The following is a 20,520-nucleotide window of genomic DNA, read 5'->3' as shown; positions in this document are numbered from 1 at the left end:
TCTCCTACCATCTTTACCTCTCGCTGCCACAGCACATCTCTAGTCTTTCCCCAAAGCCCCTACCTATTCCTGACTTGACAAAGGATACTGCCCTGCCTGAGGGTCTGGCTCACATTTCTCCATCAAAATGCACCTCTCTTCATATTCAGCCTCAATCGGCTACCTGCTCCTACCCAGCCATTTGGAGACCCTTCCTCTTGCCTGGAAAATCCCATGGACAGAGGAGCCTGGTAGGCTGCAGTCCATGGGGTCGCTGAGAGTCGGACACGACTGAGCAACTTCACTTTCACTTTTCACTTTCATGCATTGGAGAAGGCAGTGGCAACCGACTCCAGTGTTCTTGCCTGGAGAATCCCAAGGATGGCGGAGCCTGGTGGGCTGCCATCTATGGGGTCGCACAGAGTCGGACACGACTGAAGCAACTTAGCAGCAGCAGCAGCAGCAGCCTCTTCTCTTCCACAGGGCTCCCCACTGACTCCTATTATACTCCTATTACAATACCCTGTATTATCTCTCCTTTCTGTTCAAGATTTTCCCATCAGCCTGATTCTTAAGAGGAACTGTGCCTAATTCATCTTTAATGTGCCCAGTGGCCTAGAACAGTGCCTGACGAACATCAGATGCTTAGTAGGGAAGAGAGGGATGAATCTCCTGAGCTGCTGGTAAGGGACCAAGCTGAAACTATACAGGTCTTCACAGATTGACAGGCTGGTGCTTTTCCCATTACATCAGGCTCTTTTTATAAACAGTCCGTTAAGACTTCTGATAAGCCTTCTATTCAGCGAAATTCAGCATTAGGCTAACAGATGGCAATGCCAAATTCTGGCTCTAGACTACAACCAACCCCCAGATCACAGACTGCTGTGTTCTCTCTTCTCTTACTCCCTAGGTGCTATGTCTTCCTCCTTCTTTATGATAATTTCCCAGTAGGGAGTATAAAACTACAACAGAAATATGTGGTAGACACAAAGGAGCTGGGAGAAAATCTAACCTCATCAAAATTTCTACTTCTGCTGGGCCTTGTTCATTTCTTAAGCTCTGCTTACAGATACGTCACCTTTGGTTTTATAAGACAGCAAATGGTGATAAACAGCACTACCCCAGACTATAATTTTAAACAGACTATTGGTTAATCAACTTTGCAGAGGGAAAGACTGGGGAGACTTGAAGAGGGGGAGGGGAAATACTGCAGAAGAATCTACTTAAATGAACATATGATAAAGGGACAGCCAAGTTAACAGCAATATTGCAACTCACAGTGTACACGGCAAAGTACACATAAGAAGGGAAGGAAATATTAACTCGTTTTCAAATGAAATGTCCTATAAAGGCACAGGTGTACCTTGGAGATATTGTGGGTTTGGTTCCAGACCATTGCAATAAAGTGAATATCACAATAAAGCGAGAATCACATGAATTTTTTGGTTTCCAAGTACATATAAAAGTCATACTTACACTATACTGTAATCTACTAAGTGTACAATAGCATCATGTCTAAAAAACAATGTGCATACCTTAATTTTAAAAATATCGTATTAGTGAATAATGCTGTCTATCATCTGACAGTGCAGGGTTGCCACAAATTTCCAATTTGTAAAAATGTAACATCTGCAAAACACAATAAAGCGCACACACACAAAATGAGGTACGCCCACTATACACAGTGGTTCAAAAGTTTATAGTTCCACTGAAGAGAAATGGGAAGAAAAACCAATAGAAGGGGATTAAAAAATCCTAAAATATACACTTTCCAAAGGGAAAAAAAAAAAGAATCCATCCTGCATAGACTTCATCCTGACTTTTAGAGGCAGAGGCAAAGGCCTATTCACAGAAGCCAGCGGTTTTTGTCCAGGAAGGTCACCTACTTAGTGGATTTCTGCTTTTATTACCTGCAAGCCCAACCAAAGCAGCAGTTATATGAAATTTACACAAGGGTCTTCATTTCTGAACAGGCAGTTTGGGAGCAGAAAAAAGGAAAACCCTCTGGCTGTTAACTCTATTACAATGGAAGAAGGAAATGAGTGCCAACCTCCAAAACAAACAAAAACTCAGGAAGTGCTGGGCACTCTCCCCCTTACCCAGAGTGTTGTGGACGCCATCCGCCTCTTCCTTCACAGACTCGTCCAGACGCTCCAGATTCTGCACGAGCAATGCGACCACCTGCCCGTCCACCTGTGCATCAAGGAAGCAAGAGAAAGGGGTACATGTCACAGGATGGTCCCCAAAACGTTCCCACTCCTGTCCCCCCTTCTCTACGGAACAAGCAGAGTAAACAGCCTCCACTTGTGGTCTGCAGGGTGCTTTCCCATCCAAGATCTCTTTGACCTGGAGGCAAAGAAACAGCAGGCCTCATTATCCCTAACTTTAGATTGAAGCTTAAGGGGCAAGCTAAAATCCAAGGTAACAGTGAGTGAGTTACATGCTAGCACTTGAACCTAGGCCTTCTGAAATCAAGTCGTGTGCTCCTGCTACTTCTAGAGAGTATTAAAACACCTTAAGAAAACGCCTTCTCAAGTTACAAGTTCGTTCAAGTGAGAAGCACATTTCTCGACTACAGCACCAGGAGATATTCAGTTGGGAAGTTTACTTGCCGTATTTGACACTGATCTCAAAACTTCAGGTTAAACTCAAACCATTTCTAAGCTTCCATAATCAGGCTTTTATGAAACTATTACCTTTGATGAACTTCTAACCCCTTCTCAAAAAGAATCTTAACATAATAAAATGCCTTATGTTTTATTATGTATAATGCCTAAAAAGCAATTTTATTCCTCTCATTTGATTCATATAACCACATACCACTTACAAGAAATTTTCAGTAGCCATGTCATACAGATGATATTCAAGGGATTAGTGACCTGGCCAAGACCACACGTTTACTAAGCAGTGGCAGCAGAAGCAAAAACCAAGCTTCCTTCTTAGATGAAACAATGTTTACACCACTTCATGCTACCTTCTGACACAATGTGTGCCCTTACACAGAGACTGCCACTGAGGAACCCAGGAGCACCCCGAGGAAGATAAGTAAGGAAACAGAAACACCTAATAATCAAGAAGTGATTATCTACTGGTAATAAATTTCCAATTCACAGCCAATAAGTAAACCTGCATACCCATGGTGCCTCCTTTCTCTCACTGCCCCAGCTTCTTCACTTAGGAAATGGGAATGAGTTGTAAAGATTAAATGAAACTATACGGCATGCCTTACCCCGGGTCTGGTTCAAAAATTAAGCAGATAGCCCTTTCCTTCTTCTGATACCTGGTTATCACTGTTCGATCTCTTGCACGGGCTAAGAAAAACTCAAATTTTGTGAAGGCAGACACTGCACCCTCATTTATCTTGGTACACTCTTCAAAGTCAAGGGCAACAACTACACATACCAGACATTCAGTAATTTTGCTAAATTTAAATAAACTCACAAAACATTTACTTTGTGTACTGTAATCGTATTTCTACATATATTGCTTAATTTACTCTCAAGTATCCCTCACAGCTTTTACATGTGAGAATACAAAGGTCCAGAAGGGTTAATTAGCCTGGTCAAAGTCACAGAGCTTGTGGCAGAAGTGACCAACTCCAAGACTATTTTTTCCCATCACATCCTGTCACTTTGAGTGAGGGGAAAAGGAGAGGAGAGAAAGGACAGGGAAGAAATGATCTCATCAACTGATGCTTCCTGAATACTTGTGCACAAGGCACTCTACAGACAATTCAAACTGAGCCTGAGGATGGAACAATGGCAAGAGAGACACATCTTGAAATAAGGCCTCTTTACTCTTTCCGGGTGAGACTTGAGGGATGCATCCAGATGGGGGAGAAGTTGAAACTGTTGACTAATTCGGGATACCTGCATTACCAAGGAAGCAGATTTGCTAGGCTCTCCTTTCTGCCCCACCGTGAGGACCCTAGCTGCAGATTGGAGGAGATACTGATGCCAGAATTGAGAGCTCCTATAAATAGGAGAAAGAGCTGTTTCCCCCTCTTATATATCAAGGAGATATACAATCTTGCTCTCAAATCTCACAGCCAGCAAAAGCTTCAAAGAAATCCACTGCAGTGTTTCCTTAATTAATTGGACAATTTGGGTGTGTGAGAGAAAACAGAAAAACATCTGGGGGAAAACATGAACCATGTCACTGTTTGTTTTCCCCTAAATCACCCTGATTGACTTGTAATCTCCCTGAATCCTACAGCAGCAGACACTGCAACTCCGCCGGGTATCACACTGCTTGTCAGTTCTGTGAACTGCCTCTCCACTCTCAATTGCTTACCGCTGCCGTGTCTGCATTATTTTCCCTCCCTTTCCTCGATTCTTCGTTCTGTTACCAGAGTCGGCTGTCTGGAAGGTGGTGGGGACAATGCATGCATGCTCAGTTGCTCAGTCGTATCTGACTCTTTGCAACACCATGGACTGTAGCCCACCAGGCTCTTCTGTCTGTGGGAGTTTTCAGGCAAGAATACTGGAGTGGGTTGCCATTTCCTCCTCCGGGGCATCTTCCCGACCCAGGGGTCCAACCTGTGTCTCCTGCGTTTCCTGCATTGGCAGGTGGATTCTTTACCACTGAGCCGGGCAGTAAGCAACACAAATCCCAGAACTAGATGGTTATTGGTAATGGGTCTGGCTGGAGAAAATCTTTTTTCCTTGCTACAAAAATCTAACTTCTAACAAACAGCCTTATTAAGCTTGCAAAGTGTGAAACTTTATGTTTAGCTGGGTTAAATGCAATTTTATCTGATTGCAGGAGGGTCAAAGCAGTCAAAATACATTTAGGTGAGAAAACCCTCAGAAAAATATTTGTATTATGCATAGCTCCGGATATCATCTAGTAAGAAGCACAAATTAGCATTCTGTCCCTCTACACTCTTGGGTCTACCGCCTTCATGACTATTTTTTTGGACCTGTGACTAACTCTGAAACTAAAAACAAATTCTTCTTAGGGATGAAAGCATCAGCTACAGCAACACTAGCCTTGGAAATCGTGACTGTCTTAAGTCTGATGTTCTCTGATAAGTCATTGGGTATTTCCGCTTGTTAGCATATCTGCCAAACAACATTCCACCGGATTCTACCGAGACAAAGTTCAGGGGCAAAATCAGTCGTATTTTTCCGCTTGTGCAGAGATGGTAGATACAAGAGAAAAGGAGGGAATAAGAAAAGGACAGATGAGCGGAGATGAGAGGGTTTGAAGGATTCTTTTTCTATCTTCCACAATCTGCCAACAAGGTTTCTTGAGTCTGACTGGGGTTTTTCTACCTACTATGAGTTCTGGAAATTTCATTTTTAAAAAACAATAATAAACCCTCTCCCCGAACCCTACATACACACCCACTGAATCTTGACCAAGCAATAAGTTTTGAAAATGCACATGGTAATATGGTTATAATGCAAAACTTAGGCCTGCTGCAACCTATCTCATATATAGACCTACTACTGTTATTCCCACTTTACAGAAGGAGGAGCTGAGTACAGAGAGGTTACGTAACTTTTCCAAGGTTACACAGTTGGTAAGTGACAAAGCACCACTCTGGCCCCTCCCCTGCTGGGAAGCACATCTCAGGAAAGACAAGCTTATAACAAGATGTCTATAAGCCAATGTGATGAGTGCTGGGATGTACCAAGTAGTAGAGGAACACAAATTCTGCTGAGGTGATGAGTCTGAAGTAAGACTCAGGAGAGATGAAATTTAAGTGAGGCTTTAAAGGATGAATAGGAGTATTCCAAATAGCCCAGGGGAAGCCAGGCTTGCCAAGCTGAAGGCAGATGTGAGCAAAGACATGGGATTGCCAAGTGCATGGGAAATTTTGGGGACTAGTAAGTGGGGAAATGACTGTAATTTAATCACGACTCTCAAGGAGTCTTCTTTAGAGAGGCATGCCAGAAGAACTGCCATCAAAGCAAACAGTCTTGTGTTTCCACTCTTCAGAAAAGAATCTGTTTTCCAGGCTACCAAGTCAACTTGTTACAAAGCACAAATATTCGCCTCTGTGTAAGTAATAGCAGTGGATGTAAACCAAATTTTAAACCCCGAAGATCCCTGAGAATGCCAGGACCGCACTCTCTCCCTACAAATGTGCTGTTCTATTGCCTAGGACCTCCAGCTGGGAAAAAGACCAAGGCAATAACTGCAAACTGCACATCACAATAAATCCTGCTATATGCCCTCTAGCCTCCGCTCGTGCAATTCCAGGCCTCCGATATTGGCCCCAAATTAAAACTACGAGGACAACTCAACCCTTATAATATGAGAATATTTATCAAACTTCTTCCTGAATGCAGCACAAAGGTAGGAAAACACAGATGAAGACCACCTACCAGTTCTGCTGTCTGACATTTACTGATGGCTCCTGACTGGCTGCAGATCAGCAAATAATATATGGGAGTCTAGAAATGTTCACTTGTTTGTGATTCATGCCAGTCCCACCAGTATAAAGCTGTAAGAGTCAAAACTTTAAAATAATATAATAAAACAGAAACTAAACAAAACAAACAGAAAACCCCGTACAGCAGCTACTTAATGGTTCCCCAGACTGAGGATGAACTGATTCTTCGGAAACAAACAATAAAATCTGCAAGATCCAGCTTTTGTTGGTGGGCCTGGCAACACAGAAGACACAAAGGGGGCTTTTGTGTGAACTGCTGTTTCTAGGTCCGTTTTACAGGCAGCAGACCAGCTAGCTGATCCTCTTTCGTCTCCTCTATTCACACAGGCAAAGGATGATAATTAAAATCGGTCCAGGGACCAGGCAGGAAGGCTTATTCAGGGCCACTGCAATTAACCTCTGGAAGGCAAGACTACACAAATGACACTGTGGGGACATGGAAAAGGAGCAAGTGCCACAGCCTTCCTTTAGATGCTCCTCCAAACAAAAGACACCCTGATGCCGTCCTTTTCTTTCTGCACGGCGGTTCAAAGGAAAAATAAAGGTCCTGGATTCGACAAAAGTGGCAGTTCGCTCCAGGAAGGAGCTTGAAAGAAAAATGGCCATAGAAATTTTCATCATACTCAGTCACAAATGGCCCTGCTGGACTCCAGCCTCTCTCTCTGTAAGAGATAGTCCTCCATATCCAGTGGGTTCACGACTCCTTCATTCACACCAAATGCCAGCTGCGAGCATGGCACATGGGAAATTTCTCGTGTCAAGAAGCTTGAAAAAGAAGGGTGAGGAGGGGCTGGGCAGTATAGCAATGGGGGTCTCAGAATCATTTGGGGTCCCAGCCTCAGCCATTCTAATTCAGCAGGTCTTGGATGGGGTCAGAAAGTAGCCTAACCAAGCACCCCAGGTGCTTCTAATCCAAGGAGCTATACCGATCTTTGATGAACTCTGCACACTGCAACAAAACCAGTGCTTAGGTAGGGCTTCCCTGGTGGCTCAGTGGTAAAGAATACCCCTGCCAATGCAGGAGACGTGGGTTTTGATCCCTGATCTGAGAGGATCCCACGTGACACAGAGCAACTAAGTCTGTGTGCCAGAACTGCTGAGCCTGAGCTCTAGAGCCCAGGAACTGCAACTGCTGACCCCATGGGCTAGGGAACCCAAAACAAGAAAAGTCACTGCAATGAGAAGCCTGAGCACCGCAACTAGAGCGTAGCCCCCACTCTCCACAACTAGAGAAAAGCCTACGCAGCAATGGAGAACCCAGCACGGTAAAAAATAAGTAGATAAATAAACTTATTATAAAAAACACCCCCAAAACAAAACCAAAAACCCTGTACTTACTACCGTTCTTAACCAGAGAGAAAAGATCAGACAGTAGAAGAGAAGAGAAATGACGGAAACTTGAGGAGAGAGATAGCTTGATGGGTTAGATAAGAGGTCCATAGGTGGTATCAGGCTAAGAGGATGGACTGGCCCTGCCACTGGCCCTCTGGTCAGCGAGGGAAGCTGGTGCCATGGGCCAGGATGGCAGAGGGGACCGCAACATGCGGGAGCTCATCTCTGCTATTACAGGGGCTAGCTGAGTGACGCGGGGGAAGGCTTCACTTCTGCAGCTGGGTTTCCTCATGGGTAGAGTGGGCTGATGAGACTACATCGGTTCACCTCACATATAAACTCTTGCAAGTGGCTGCTGCCTGGAGTAACAGCTGAGGAAGGCTCTGAAGCCTTGCCTAGGTTCAAAAAAACGGGACACAGAAATCAGCTGACCCTGACTTCTGCAGTCAAGGGCTGCTACTTGGGCCGGGGTAAGCTAGAAAGTTTGTTCTTGCTTTTAACATTCTCTGATCCCCTATCTGCAAAACAAGTAATAATGATACCTGTGCTCACCAGCACTTGGGAGTACAAAGCCTAGAGCCGAGAGCAGAAAAGAAACTCTTTTCCTCAAAAACTCCTTGTAAAAGAGGTCAGAAGCAGCACGGTGAGGGTGGGCGAGCCAGAATTGAAGTCAAAGAGAACAGAGGTTCAAATCGCAGCCGTGTGACCACAGGCAGGTTTTGTCTCTCAAAGCCTCAGCTCCATGGCTGTAAGTGGGAATAGGAGCAGCAACACCCTTCTGAGGGGACACGGTGAAGATCAAATAAAGTGTAAAGGCCTGCCTACAGCAGATAGTCAATAAATGCCAGGAATCTATACCCCCTGCCCTAATACAGTTCCAAAGAGTAAGATACCCCAAGGTTGCATTCTCCTTTCATATTCTTATTCAGTTCAGCCTTGCCACAGAGCTCTCTCTCTCCCTGATACCACACACAGAGACAATGGTGGGGATGGTGTGGACACCATTCACCCACCTGCAAAACCCCAGAGGGCCGCGCAACTTACCAGAGCATCAGTAAGCACTTCCGCTCCTTCTTCACTCTCGTGGAGGGTGTCTATGTCTGTTAATTCCTGAAGCAAATCAACCACCGCTATGGACACATGTGAAGAATGTTAAGGGTAACACGCACATATGAAAACCCTGCTGCTGCTGCTAAGTCGCTTCAGTCATGTCCGACTCTGTGCAACCCCATAGATGGGGGCCCACTGTCTCTGGGATTCTCCAGGCAAGAACACTGGAGTGGGTTGCCATTTCCTTCTTCAATGCATGAAAGTGAAAAGCAAAAGTGAAGTCGCTCAGTCGTGCCCGACTCTTAGTGACCCCGTGGACTGCAGCCTACCAGGCTCCTCCGTCCATGAGATTTTCCAGGCAAGAGTAGTACCAGAGTGGGGTGCCATTGCCTTCTCCAATGAAAACCCTAGTGACATTCTATTAAAATATTTGGCTCCCAGCCAATTCCTGGTCAATTGCTTCACCACCGTTTACCTTTAATACACTCTAGTTTCATAAACATCTCTTCAACAAGGTTCTAATCACAGTGGCTGTTCAATAAATGTTGGTAACTGCTTCACTCAGGCTCTTTCCCTTATGCTGCCTTCCTGGCAACTTATTCCATAGGTTCACTACATCTTTATAAATTTCACAGCTTCAAGTAGATCACTTGGGTGGTCGCTTTTCCAGTGAGAAATAGGCCAACACCCTTAACCTTACCTCATAATTTAAATTCTTGGAACTGAGTAAGTAAAATCTTAACTACCTTGTACACTTTACCTTCAAAGACAGTAATGATTTTTTCTGAGATTAGATGGCTGGTGTTCACCAAGGAGTCTTCAGAAATCAGGGCATGACAAACAGATTTAGATTGTAGAGGGAAGGATTTATGTTGGACTGTGCTAGACTCCACCAATCTCCCTTACCCTTAAATACACTTCTGCTTTGAACACAAAAGGAAAGTAAACAATGATGATTACGGACTAGGCAAAAAGAGAAAGAGGGGGACACATAAGAGAAAGGACACACAACGAAGAGAAAAAAGGAGCTATGTTTGGTAACTGGTAAACTGGTAGCCTGACCTAAGGGCTTCCCTAGTAGCTCAGTGGTAAAGAATCCACCTGGAAAGAGACACAAGTTTCATCCCGAGGTCAGAAGATCCCCTGGAGGAGGAAATGGCAACACATTCCAATATTCTTGCCTGGGAAATCCCATGGACAGAGGATCCTGGCAGCTACAGTCCATGAAGTTAAGGTAATTAAAGACATTTAAACAATTATACAGGCTTCTCTAGTGGCTGAGATGGTAAAGAATCTGCCTGCAATGTGGTAGCCCGGGATTCAATCCCTGGGCTGGGAAGATCCCCTGGAGAAAGGAATAGCTACCCACTCCAGTATCCTTGCCTGGAGAATTTCATGGACAGAGGAGCCTGGCAAGCTACAGTCCATGGGATCACAAAGAGTTGGGCACAACTGAGTGACTAACACTTTCACTTTCAAACCATTATATACCATAGGCGATTATCAATGTGTAACAAATGAGGAATACAGACAACCTGAACTGCAGACATCCTAAAAATATGGAGCAATCAAATTGAACTGGGACAGATTTGCTAGAAGAAGACTGGTCAGAAAAGAGGCAACTAAAAAGATGAGGGCAGGTAAACTGGAAAGCAAAACATCAGGAATTCAGGCAGAGAGATTAGAATGTAAGAGGGTATATGAAGGGGAGAAGAAAGAGGATTAGGAAAGCAAGGAGGGGAGACAATTATAACTAGAATCATATGAAGAAAATAATGTCTTGGAAGAATAACCTAGTAGCTATGTGCAGGAAGCACTAAATAGCACTGTGAGGGTTGGGAGTGGGCAGACGTGGGGTGCGGGGCAAAGTCAAGCCTGAAGGAGCAAAACCTGTTCTGAAGCTGCCACACACACAAGAGTCCAGAAGACGACGAAGGTCTTATCAGGGCAGGGCAGTTTCAATACAAACTGGAAAAGAAAAAGATAATAAGAAAGATATAGGACCTATTAACAAAAATGACAGGACTTGCTCACTGCCAACTGATGCTACAGATATTTTATGACACCTTTTGCTAAAAGAAAAATTATTCAAAGCTTTGTTTGTTTTTATCTATAACTGACAAATTGGCCATCATGAATAAGCGTTCTGTGTTTTATTCTCTTGCACATTAAAGAAATATTTGTGCAAAACATGGGGGTGCTATGAAACTCAGTGTATAGGAAAAGAGAAAAGGTCTCTGGACAAAATTCCTTCATGCTTATACAGTATTTACTAACAAAGTCACTAGAAAGCTTTTGACTTAAAAGACCAGGTATCATAACTGACATACAGTAAACCAGAATACATAAACTGAATTAGTCTTTTTTTAAATGGCCTAATCACACTAACCTCTAGAAATGCTGGGCGTTAGGAATTAGTAGTTCTCCCTTTCTAAACACTGCAGTAGACACCATCATAATCACTAGCATTTAAAAAAAGTCATCATTATGCCAAATGAGCACTGTGCTGCTCAGTTCTCACAATGGCATGATCCCTGTTTTACAGACAGGAAAGTGAAAGCTCAGAGTGGTTAAGTAACTTACCTAAAGGTCACTGCAACAGTAAGGGAGAATGCTAGGTTCACATGATTCCAAAAACAGTATCGCTGCCACTACTCTTCATATTAATGCAGAGGGGAATATACACCAGCTTTAACTACAACTAAATTCTAGCTAATGACCCTACTATAATAACAGAGAAAAGGACTGTCATTTATTTCCATCATAAATTATTAAAGTTCCAGGAAAAAGGACAAAATGCTGACAACACCCCCGTCATTCTCCTCATCTAAAAAGCTCCCATACTGATTCTCTTGAACAGTTTTTACACATGAGATGTAAAATTATTATTTATCCATCTGTATATTTAATAAGCATGACGACATTTCATCCAGCCATCCATCCACCCACGGTGGAGTCAAATGTCTATAGGACAAGGATGTGAACGAGGCATGCAATCGCTACTATCTTTACATTCCCAACGTCATGCCTCACTAAGTACTTACTAACCTGATATGTGACGATTATTAATTAAACATTAACCTCAAGAAACATGTGGGATATATGTGAAAAAACAGACAAAGAGTCACAGCAAACTCAAGGATGGGGCCATATCATATTTATCTTTGCTTCCTATTTTTAGTGAACCAAATTATCACCAAATTATTAATACTATGGAATCTTGCTCAAGCTTCTTTATTTCCGTATAGCTTATTTGCCTCATCTGAATAAGGTGGTAATGATCTCTGCCCAGCCTATCTCACCCAGTAACTATAAGGACTAAATGACATCATGAAGGTCAAAGGGCAATTAAATCAAAGTACTGAGAAAACAAGAAAGCACCATAGTAAACGTTGTTAGTCAGTTCTTCCCACAGAATGGTCACACCTTCACTATTGCCTTCATTTTTTCTAAAACTTCTAAAATTTAAAATTTAAGCTAACAACAACACGATCCTCCCTTTTTGGGTTACATTGGGTTGAAAATCTAATTTTATATTTCAGCTATGCCACAGAAACTCAGATTGCTCAAGTCCTTTTTCGGCCTCTCAAGTTTTATGGGACAGGCAGGTATCATATTTTTCTTTGATTATTCTTATACCATGCTCACAAATGGGTCATAGTAAACCTGGAGAAAAAAGGAAAAGAAAATTTGATAATGGTGGTGGTTTTAGATAGGAACAGAATAAATATCTAACTCTTATCAAGAGCAGCTATTTCTTATAATGGTCCAGTGGATATCTCCTTGCCTACATTCCTGCCTCAGTTGAGAAATCAAACAAGAAACAAGTTACCAGCTACCAAGTCTGGCAAACAACTCAGCAATTCTAGCACTAACTGATTTTATGTAAATTCTCAACTTTCACCAAATAGCATTTCAGCAAGGCAGTAAATGAGTCCATAATTGTAATTGACTCCTGAGTAATATAATATGACCCATAGATGGAGGTCATTTGAGGACCAGAAAGAAGAATAAGAAGCAAAACTAAAGACAGACAGATGAACTCTCAATCTTGCTGAGAAAATTCAGCATGGTCTGCCACCCAGCCAGCATTTTTTCACAAGCAGACTCTGGGAATGGGTGATAGGTTTTTCCACTGTAGTTACAATTTCATTTCACAAGGTAAAAGGCTCTCCCATCAGTGTAATAGGAAAACAGAGAGCCTATCTCTCTGTGAATTACTAAAACACAGTTTGTGACAGCCTATTCTGCCAAGTCAGGTAGAAAGGCCACCCCATTCACTCCCTCAGCACCTGCCCACTAGGGGGGCAATACACCAGTGTAATAAGAAGTGAAGTAGAAAAGACCAGCTGGGCACAAAATGGTCCACAACCCAATGGCTTTTTACAAAAAGAGGGGTGTTGGTTTTTAGTTTTGGGTTCTAGATACTTGTTTTTGGCCTGATCTCATGGAGAGTCTTAGGGCAGAAACAGAGCATTAATTTCATTAATCTCCAATGAAATATGGCCATAGGAACAAAATTATTTTTTTTTTAAAAGATAAAGAGGAATAAAATATATTAAGCAGATGCCTGAAAAAAGTCATTTCAAAAACATGTCTTAAGAAAAATGACCAGTCTAGAGTCACAGTAAATAACTGATTTAATGGAACAAATCTGGGTGGGTTTTTTTTTTAAGTCTTTTTAAAATTTTATTCCTAGGACAATGCTTAGATATAGCTCAACTAATGCAGATGAATTTCTAAACAGAAAAAATGGTCTTTTTCTCCTTTTCTAGCAGTTGAAAGAGAACTACCTAGAATGAATCTAGAACCTTAATTTTATCCCAATCCTTAATCAAAATAACATGAGTGGGGGAAATGCTCTCATTCTGCATTTACTAGGTACCCAATAAATGTTAGTGGGCACTACCACAGCACAGGGGAAATGTCCCAAGCAGGCCACAACCACCCTTACCCTCCAAAGACATGGAATTCACCTAAAACTCATAAGAAGATCAAAAGTTACATTAAGAGATGCTTTTCCTAGACCGCCATTTTGGTACTTTTCATCTAATCTGATTTATTTCAGAGTGTACTGAAACAGCTCCAAAAAATGAGTGTTCGGTTTATCAGTACAGATTATCAGGGAAGTTGGACTATCAATGAGAAAAAGAAGTAAATTCTTTTCCATGTAATTTTGATTCTAGAAATATCAAGATGAGAATAGCTCCCAGCAAAACAACAGCTTGAGACACAGAAGTCTTGTTAGACACTGCTTGTAGGATAGTACTGGAGCAATAACCAACTCCCTTCTAGTCCAACTAGAAGAAAGTCCTGAGGAGGCTCAAACCCTTCCCAGCCCTATTCCTGCTCATCAGTATGGGGGCTCCAACACAAGGCACTCCTTGCACACAACCTCTGGGATAATACGGTATGTCACAGTCACAGACTCAGACTGCTGAAGTTCAACAATCCCTGCTGGTCTCTGTATTAAAACAAAAACAAAAACCCGCCTGCTCTTTATTTTCCAGTTCCCACAGCAATTTTTCACAAAATCCAACAGGACAACTTCACTCAAGTTTCCTGGCTTACTAGGGTCTGAGAAAACTAAGCAGTAATTAGGAAAAAAATAGTGCTAACAACCACTCCCTATTTCAGACAAAATAGCACTGCCCCATCAGCACCAATAATCCACTCTGCAACTAACAAAACAAAACCCCCCTTCCTGCACAGGAGCACACAACCCACTGTACTGATGCCCTGAGTCAACAGTACAATGTGCGCTGAGTGCTATGTGGCTGCAGTCATGTCCGACTCTTTGTGACCTCATGGGCCGCAGCCCGCCAGGCTCCTCTGTCGGTGATATTCTCCAGGCAAGAATATTGGAGTGGGTTGCCATGCCCTCCTCCAGGGGATCTTCCTGATTCAAGGATGGAACCCACATCTCTATGTCTTCTCCATGCAAGTGGGTTCTTAACCACTAGCACCACCTGAGAAGTTCACTCAGAAGTACAATGAGACCTCATTTTTCTGAATCACAAATGGGTGAAGAGAAAGCAGATTTGAAAAAAAAATTTTTTTTTGGTTTAGATTACTCAATAGTTTTTAAATTAAAGAAGAGGGTATTTAGATGGGGGCAGTTGTCATGACTCTAAAAATAAATAAAGCCATGGACCTGATATCCATATAAGTCTGAGGTGACTACACGGGCACATCAGCTCTCAGCACGCGAGGAATGGCAATCTCCATTGCCAAGGTAGACACTGTAAAAATATACTTGAAACGCATCCTAATCCCTAATCTATCAAAAGCTTATGCATCTCCAACGCCCAGTTCTCTAATCACTGCCAAGCCAGAGACGATGTGTGTTTTTTCAGAACTCCAGTGGTATTTTCTGTGCAAAACACTCCAAGGGTACTTACCACACAGCAAGGGAAGTGTTATTATTTCTTGCCACCCTAATAGCACCCAACAGGGCTTATCATACAAAGGAGGAACCCAGTAAATGGCATGATCTGCCATAGGACTTTAGAAAGGATTCCACTGACTCGTCCCTCAAGTTGAGAACACAGCAGATGACATGCAAAAATCAGATATTTATGGATTTCGTGCCTAGATATTTTTTTTTCTTTTGGTGATAGCAGCAGAGGTAGCCATCATCTGGGGTTCTATCTTCCTCTTGTTTCAGTCCTCCTCGTTCCTTTAGGTGAATTGAGTAAACCTGGGCCACAGAACTGATTGTTTAGCACTACATTAAAAAATATTGATATCTTTAAATGTACCTTTGATTTCATTTTTCTGTAGAAACACTCCAAAAGGTTCACCAAAAAGGGCTCTAAACATGTTTAAATGATTTACTTTAAAGGAAAATTTGTTTTTAAAAGCCCGATTTCTGAAAGGCAACAGCTGTTGGATCCCACCTCATGTTCCCTCCTAATGCATTCAGAGTGACTCTTCAATACTGTGTGAGGGGTGTGCCCTCCCTCTCCCCTACACCCCCAGAGGTGCTCTTCACAGACCAGAATTCCTCTCCGCAGCCAACTGACGGCTGAGCTCCAGCCTCTCAAGGCAGGGAGATGAGGCCCAGAAGCGCTGACAAGCCCTCCCCAGCAGCAGTGATGCAGAGCGCCAGAATAAACTCTGAAGCGGCTTCTCACGGTTGAAAGGACGAGGCACAAGCTGTTTTCTCACATCCTCTGCCTCTTAAGGTTACAACAGACCAGCCTCTGATCCAATTAAAATCCCTATAGTTTATGTTTTCGCAGAAAAGGACAAAGCAAAAATGACCTGTGCTTGCTGGGAACATAACCAGCCATGTATGGCTGTGGTTGATAAATGAAGAGTTAAAAAAGATTAAAAATTTAAGTCATGACTGCCATGAAATTGTTTATTCATGGTAAGGTGTTTTGGGCAGTTACAGCTGTACAACAGTAAGTTGTTAACAACCGTTTCCTGAAGGAAAATTTCCATGATAGATCACAGATAAGACAAGAAACAGAGTGCAAAGCCACTGGGAGATCAACGCTCCAACAGACCAAGAATGTGTTAGATGCAAGTCAAGAGGGCTGACCCTTCCCTGAAACCACACTCAAGAAAAACGGTACTAGGAGGAGGATGACATTTACCCTAGTTGCTGCATCTGATTAAAATTAGGTAATTTTAAAAATTTCAAGTGCACTTTAAATTTGATGTAGGGCGTAATTAAAAAATCAGATTTTAAAAAATATCATTAGGGCAGCAGGGTGAAGGTTAGCAGCAAGAGGGGAAAAAACAGTTTAGCTTTGAGAAAACAGGAGGGAAATGGCAGTCTGTCAAAGTTATTACAGGGGGACTTGCTTTTGTTTTTTTTTTTTCTTTTTAAAGACCAGAACTTAACAACTTGGAACATCTGTGCCCTTGCCTTTCCCAAGTATGCCATGTCGAGCACACTTCTTGCGCCAGTCTTCTCCCCAGCAGGAACCAGGCTGGTGAATCAGCAAAATGTCAGTATTTTCAGAAAGCTGCCACTATTATTTTGAGTTGGCAGGAACAGAAAAAAGAAATCAGAGTTGTGTTTCCAGAAACAAAACAGGTGACGGCTGTATCAATACACAAGGTAATGGGTGACACTGCAACTCTGTCAGGGATGTAGTGAATCGTACAGGGAAAGACTCAGGGTGCAGTAGAAGAGGACCCTGGCCTGGAAACCAGGGGCTTGGAGTGCCAGCCTCTACCGCAACAGCCAGTGGTTCAACATCTGGACCTCAGGCATATTACTAACTAAACAAAAGAGGCTCTGGACGAAGTCACCTCTAAAGTCCATTTGGATTCTGAAATCTACCCTTCTGTAGTTAAGCTGAAATGTGAAGTAACAATTAGAACTCTTGGTTTCTAATTCTGGGAGGGCCAGTTACCTTAAATAGGTATCCTGAAGTCCAGTATCCTAAACAGGACTTATGCTAGATATCCACTATATTTATTGACGGATGCTGCTTGAGCATCACTGCAGCCTGCGGTTCCAGGGGGTTGAGCACAGTGCCTGATAAGCACTCAGAGCCATGCTTCTCAAATGAATTCACAAGACCGATATCGAGCTCACCCAAAATAAGCTAACTGACTGGGGTTCTCGTACCACCCAGAACCGCCCAGTGAAACCTGGGGAATAATCACATCAATCTGGATACTGACAGAGAGATTCTCCAGACTGTCTAACATTACATGAAGTATCAGAAACGGCTTAAGATCACCCTTCAAGAAGCCTGAGTTAAAATTATTCACTGATTTATTTCTATGAGAATTATCAGGCAGGAAAGAACCTAGTCAGACATGCTCTCAGGAGAGAGATTACCAGAAAGATGAAAATAACATGAAGCAGCAGCAGATCTACCATGAATATCACTCAAGCAGGCTAACTACAATTTGTCTCTTACCTTTGGAAATCTGGATTCAAACAGAACAACTACTGGAAGAGAATTTGCTTTAATGACCATGACCACGACCACAGGCACATCAAAAACGTTTTCCACTAAAGCAGTTTTGAATTGATAACAAAGACAAAGTATAGAAAGGTTTTGGAAGTCATGATTCAGCTTCGGTTAAAAGCAACATTTACTAAATACCTACTAAGTATCAGAAATTGCTTAGCACTCATATGAACTCCTTAATCCTCTCAACAACACTGAAAGGCAAATGTTTACACACACACACACACACACACACACACACACACACACAGAGGATAGGACATGAGTTTGAGCAAACTCAGAGAAACAATGAAGGATAGGGAAGCCTGGAGAGCGTCAGTTCATGGGGTCTCAAAGAGTCAGACAGACTGAGCAACTGAACAACAACACAGAGGAGTCTGGTGGGCTACAGCCCAGAGGGTCACAAAGATTCAGACACGACAGTGAGTGCGCGTGCGCGCGCGCACACACACACACACACACACACACACACACATATATTTTTTTAAATGCCATCCATGAATATACACAGTATCATACCCATAGAACAGTCTATAGCATTTAAGTCTTGAAAACAAACTGAGAAACTAAATTCACAATTTTTAGACCCTTCAATGATTTAATAATGTTCTATGCCCTTAAGACTGTTAGACCTTAAAGGCACCCAAATCTGGTTATGTCCCAGTGACATAACTCATCTACTTTTGCAGACGAGAATACTAAGGGCTGGGGGTGGGCGGGAGGGCACCAAATTTCATACTAGAAATAAAGCTGGGAGTCAAACCTAGATTGCCTATTTATGTCTAATGCTCAGTTAACAAACATTAACTGTCATGTGCACTCAGTCCTTTTTAGAGGAACTGGGAATATAGCAGTAGACAAAGTAGATAAAAATCCCTGTCTTCCTGGACAATAAATGTGAAACTAAAGGAAGGTTCATGGTCTCCTCTAGGCTCGGCTCCACTGGACCATCTGTTAACAAAATGATGTCTAGATCAACAGATGCAAATCCTGTCTGGTCTTGCCTATATAATGCGCCCCCAAATCAAGATCCTGAAAAATTAATGCTGTTAATATAAGAACAGATACATCACGATGAATTCTAATACTAATAACAGCAAATAGGACAATTAAGGGTTGCCCAAGATTTATTAGTAGATTAAAAACAAGACTTCCAAATGAGTAAAAAGCAGCGTGTGTTTCAAGAAGGGAGATAATTAGAATGGAAATAGACCACCAGACATGACAGCAGACATCAGCAGAGACAAACAGGAGAGGAGAGCAAACAGCGCTCCCCCACCACATCCGTCCGCCTTCCTACTGAGGACAGATCTGAAAGGATATCTGTATTATCATGTCCAAGCAGCCCGAGAAGAGACTGAACAGCATTCAGCTCTACCAGAAGGTGGTATAGGTCTGGCATGGTGGCCACCACGTGCATCTCCTGAATGATGTCATTGAGGTCCAGCTCGGATTCCATAAACCTAGGAAGGGAAAACAAGACAGTGTCATTGCAGGGGGAGGGGTACAATCAGTAGTGAGGAACAGACAGCAACATAATCCAGACAGAGAGACAATCTGTTAAAGCATCTTCAACAGACCAACCAAGAAGAATGCTCATCCAAACATCATAGGGTCACACAATTTCCTTGGGAAATCGATTTCCTCATTACAAAAATCAATTTTGGATTCAGATCTCGTTACAGGGTTCCCCTTACCCTTGCAGTCACACCCCTTTCAGAGGCTCTGAAAGCATTCTGCTGCATTCAGTGATCTATCTGCCCACCAGTTCTGTGGATTAGTTACCATTACTCCTTGGAATGGCAATTCACTTTGTCGCCCTGAAGGTAGTCATCTTGCTAATCCAGAAAGGACTTCTCTTTCCTGTCACTTCAGATCAAGGGCCAATTATCCCCCTTATCCAAAGGCAAATACAGATTCTGCTACCATCCAGAAATACCTTCCCCTCCCCACCCCCTTTCCAATGAGCTGATGAAGAAGAACATCCCAAAGTAAAGCAGGTAAAGTCTGGCTTTCCGTAACCCCATACATTAAGTAGCAAAATACTTCACTCACATTTCCACACCTATACCTTTCGGCCAACCAACCCCACAGCACTAAGACAGAACTGCTTTGCATCCAGCCCTGCATGCCCTTCCCAAGTGTCTGACATTGAAGAAATGCCCACTAAGCCTTTGATGAGCAGGACAGGAAAGTTTGTTCTGAGAAGACAATGAGGAATCCATGTAGAGCAACTGAACAATACCTGACTGAGAGGAATCAGTCGTTAAACAGACTCTGGAGCCAGACAGCCTGGCTCTGAACCTCACTACCCACTTACTTAGCCTCTCCATGCCTCAGTTTCTTTATCTGTATAATAAATGGAATAATAAAGTTACCTATCTCACAGGCTACTGTAAAAAGTTAATGAACAAACACACATAAAGCACTTAAAAATGTTTGCTGTGCAAAAAGCACAATATGTTTGCTCTCATTTCCATTACTACAATTATTATTTATAATATGTCTACCTTCCCTTCTAGGATGTAAGCTGCTTAAAAACAGGAATTATAAGAATGGATACATGTATATGTATGGTTGAGATCCTTTGTTGTTCACCTGAAACCATCACAACATTGTTAATCAGCTATCCTCCAATACAAAATAAAGGGTTTAATAAAAAATAAATACAACACACAAATAAACCAGAAATTTGATCTTTTGTCTCTACACATCCATAGATGCCTGCTAAAGAAAAGGAACACAAGCAGGGATTCTTGAAGTCATTTGATTCATCAACTAACAGATACCAAGGAGCTGGGCAAACACCATCTC

The 20,520-nt window shown here is 42.5% G+C and overlaps 1 protein-coding gene across 1 annotated transcript in view; it reads right to left on the bottom strand.

Annotated features, from left to right (window-relative positions):
* CTNNBL1 (catenin beta like 1) overlaps positions 1–20,520 on the bottom strand; it is a 161,106-nt gene that overhangs the window by 94,326 nt on the left and 46,260 nt on the right. The window contains exons 4-6 of the mRNA XM_005688545.2: positions 19,030–19,169; positions 8,759–8,856; positions 2,079–2,172 (exon numbers count right to left, since the gene is read on the bottom strand). Of these exons, the coding sequence (XP_005688602.1) occupies positions 2,079–2,172; positions 8,759–8,856; positions 19,030–19,169 (332 nt within the window). The remainder of the gene's footprint in view (positions 1–2,078; positions 2,173–8,758; positions 8,857–19,029; positions 19,170–20,520) is intronic.

This window comes from Capra hircus, chromosome 13, assembly GCF_001704415.2.
Source record: "Capra hircus breed San Clemente chromosome 13, ASM170441v1, whole genome shotgun sequence".
NCBI lineage: Eukaryota > Metazoa > Chordata > Mammalia > Artiodactyla > Bovidae > Capra > Capra hircus.
Note: the sequence above shows the minus strand (reverse complement) of the source record. Positions and strands in the feature narration are given on the sequence as shown.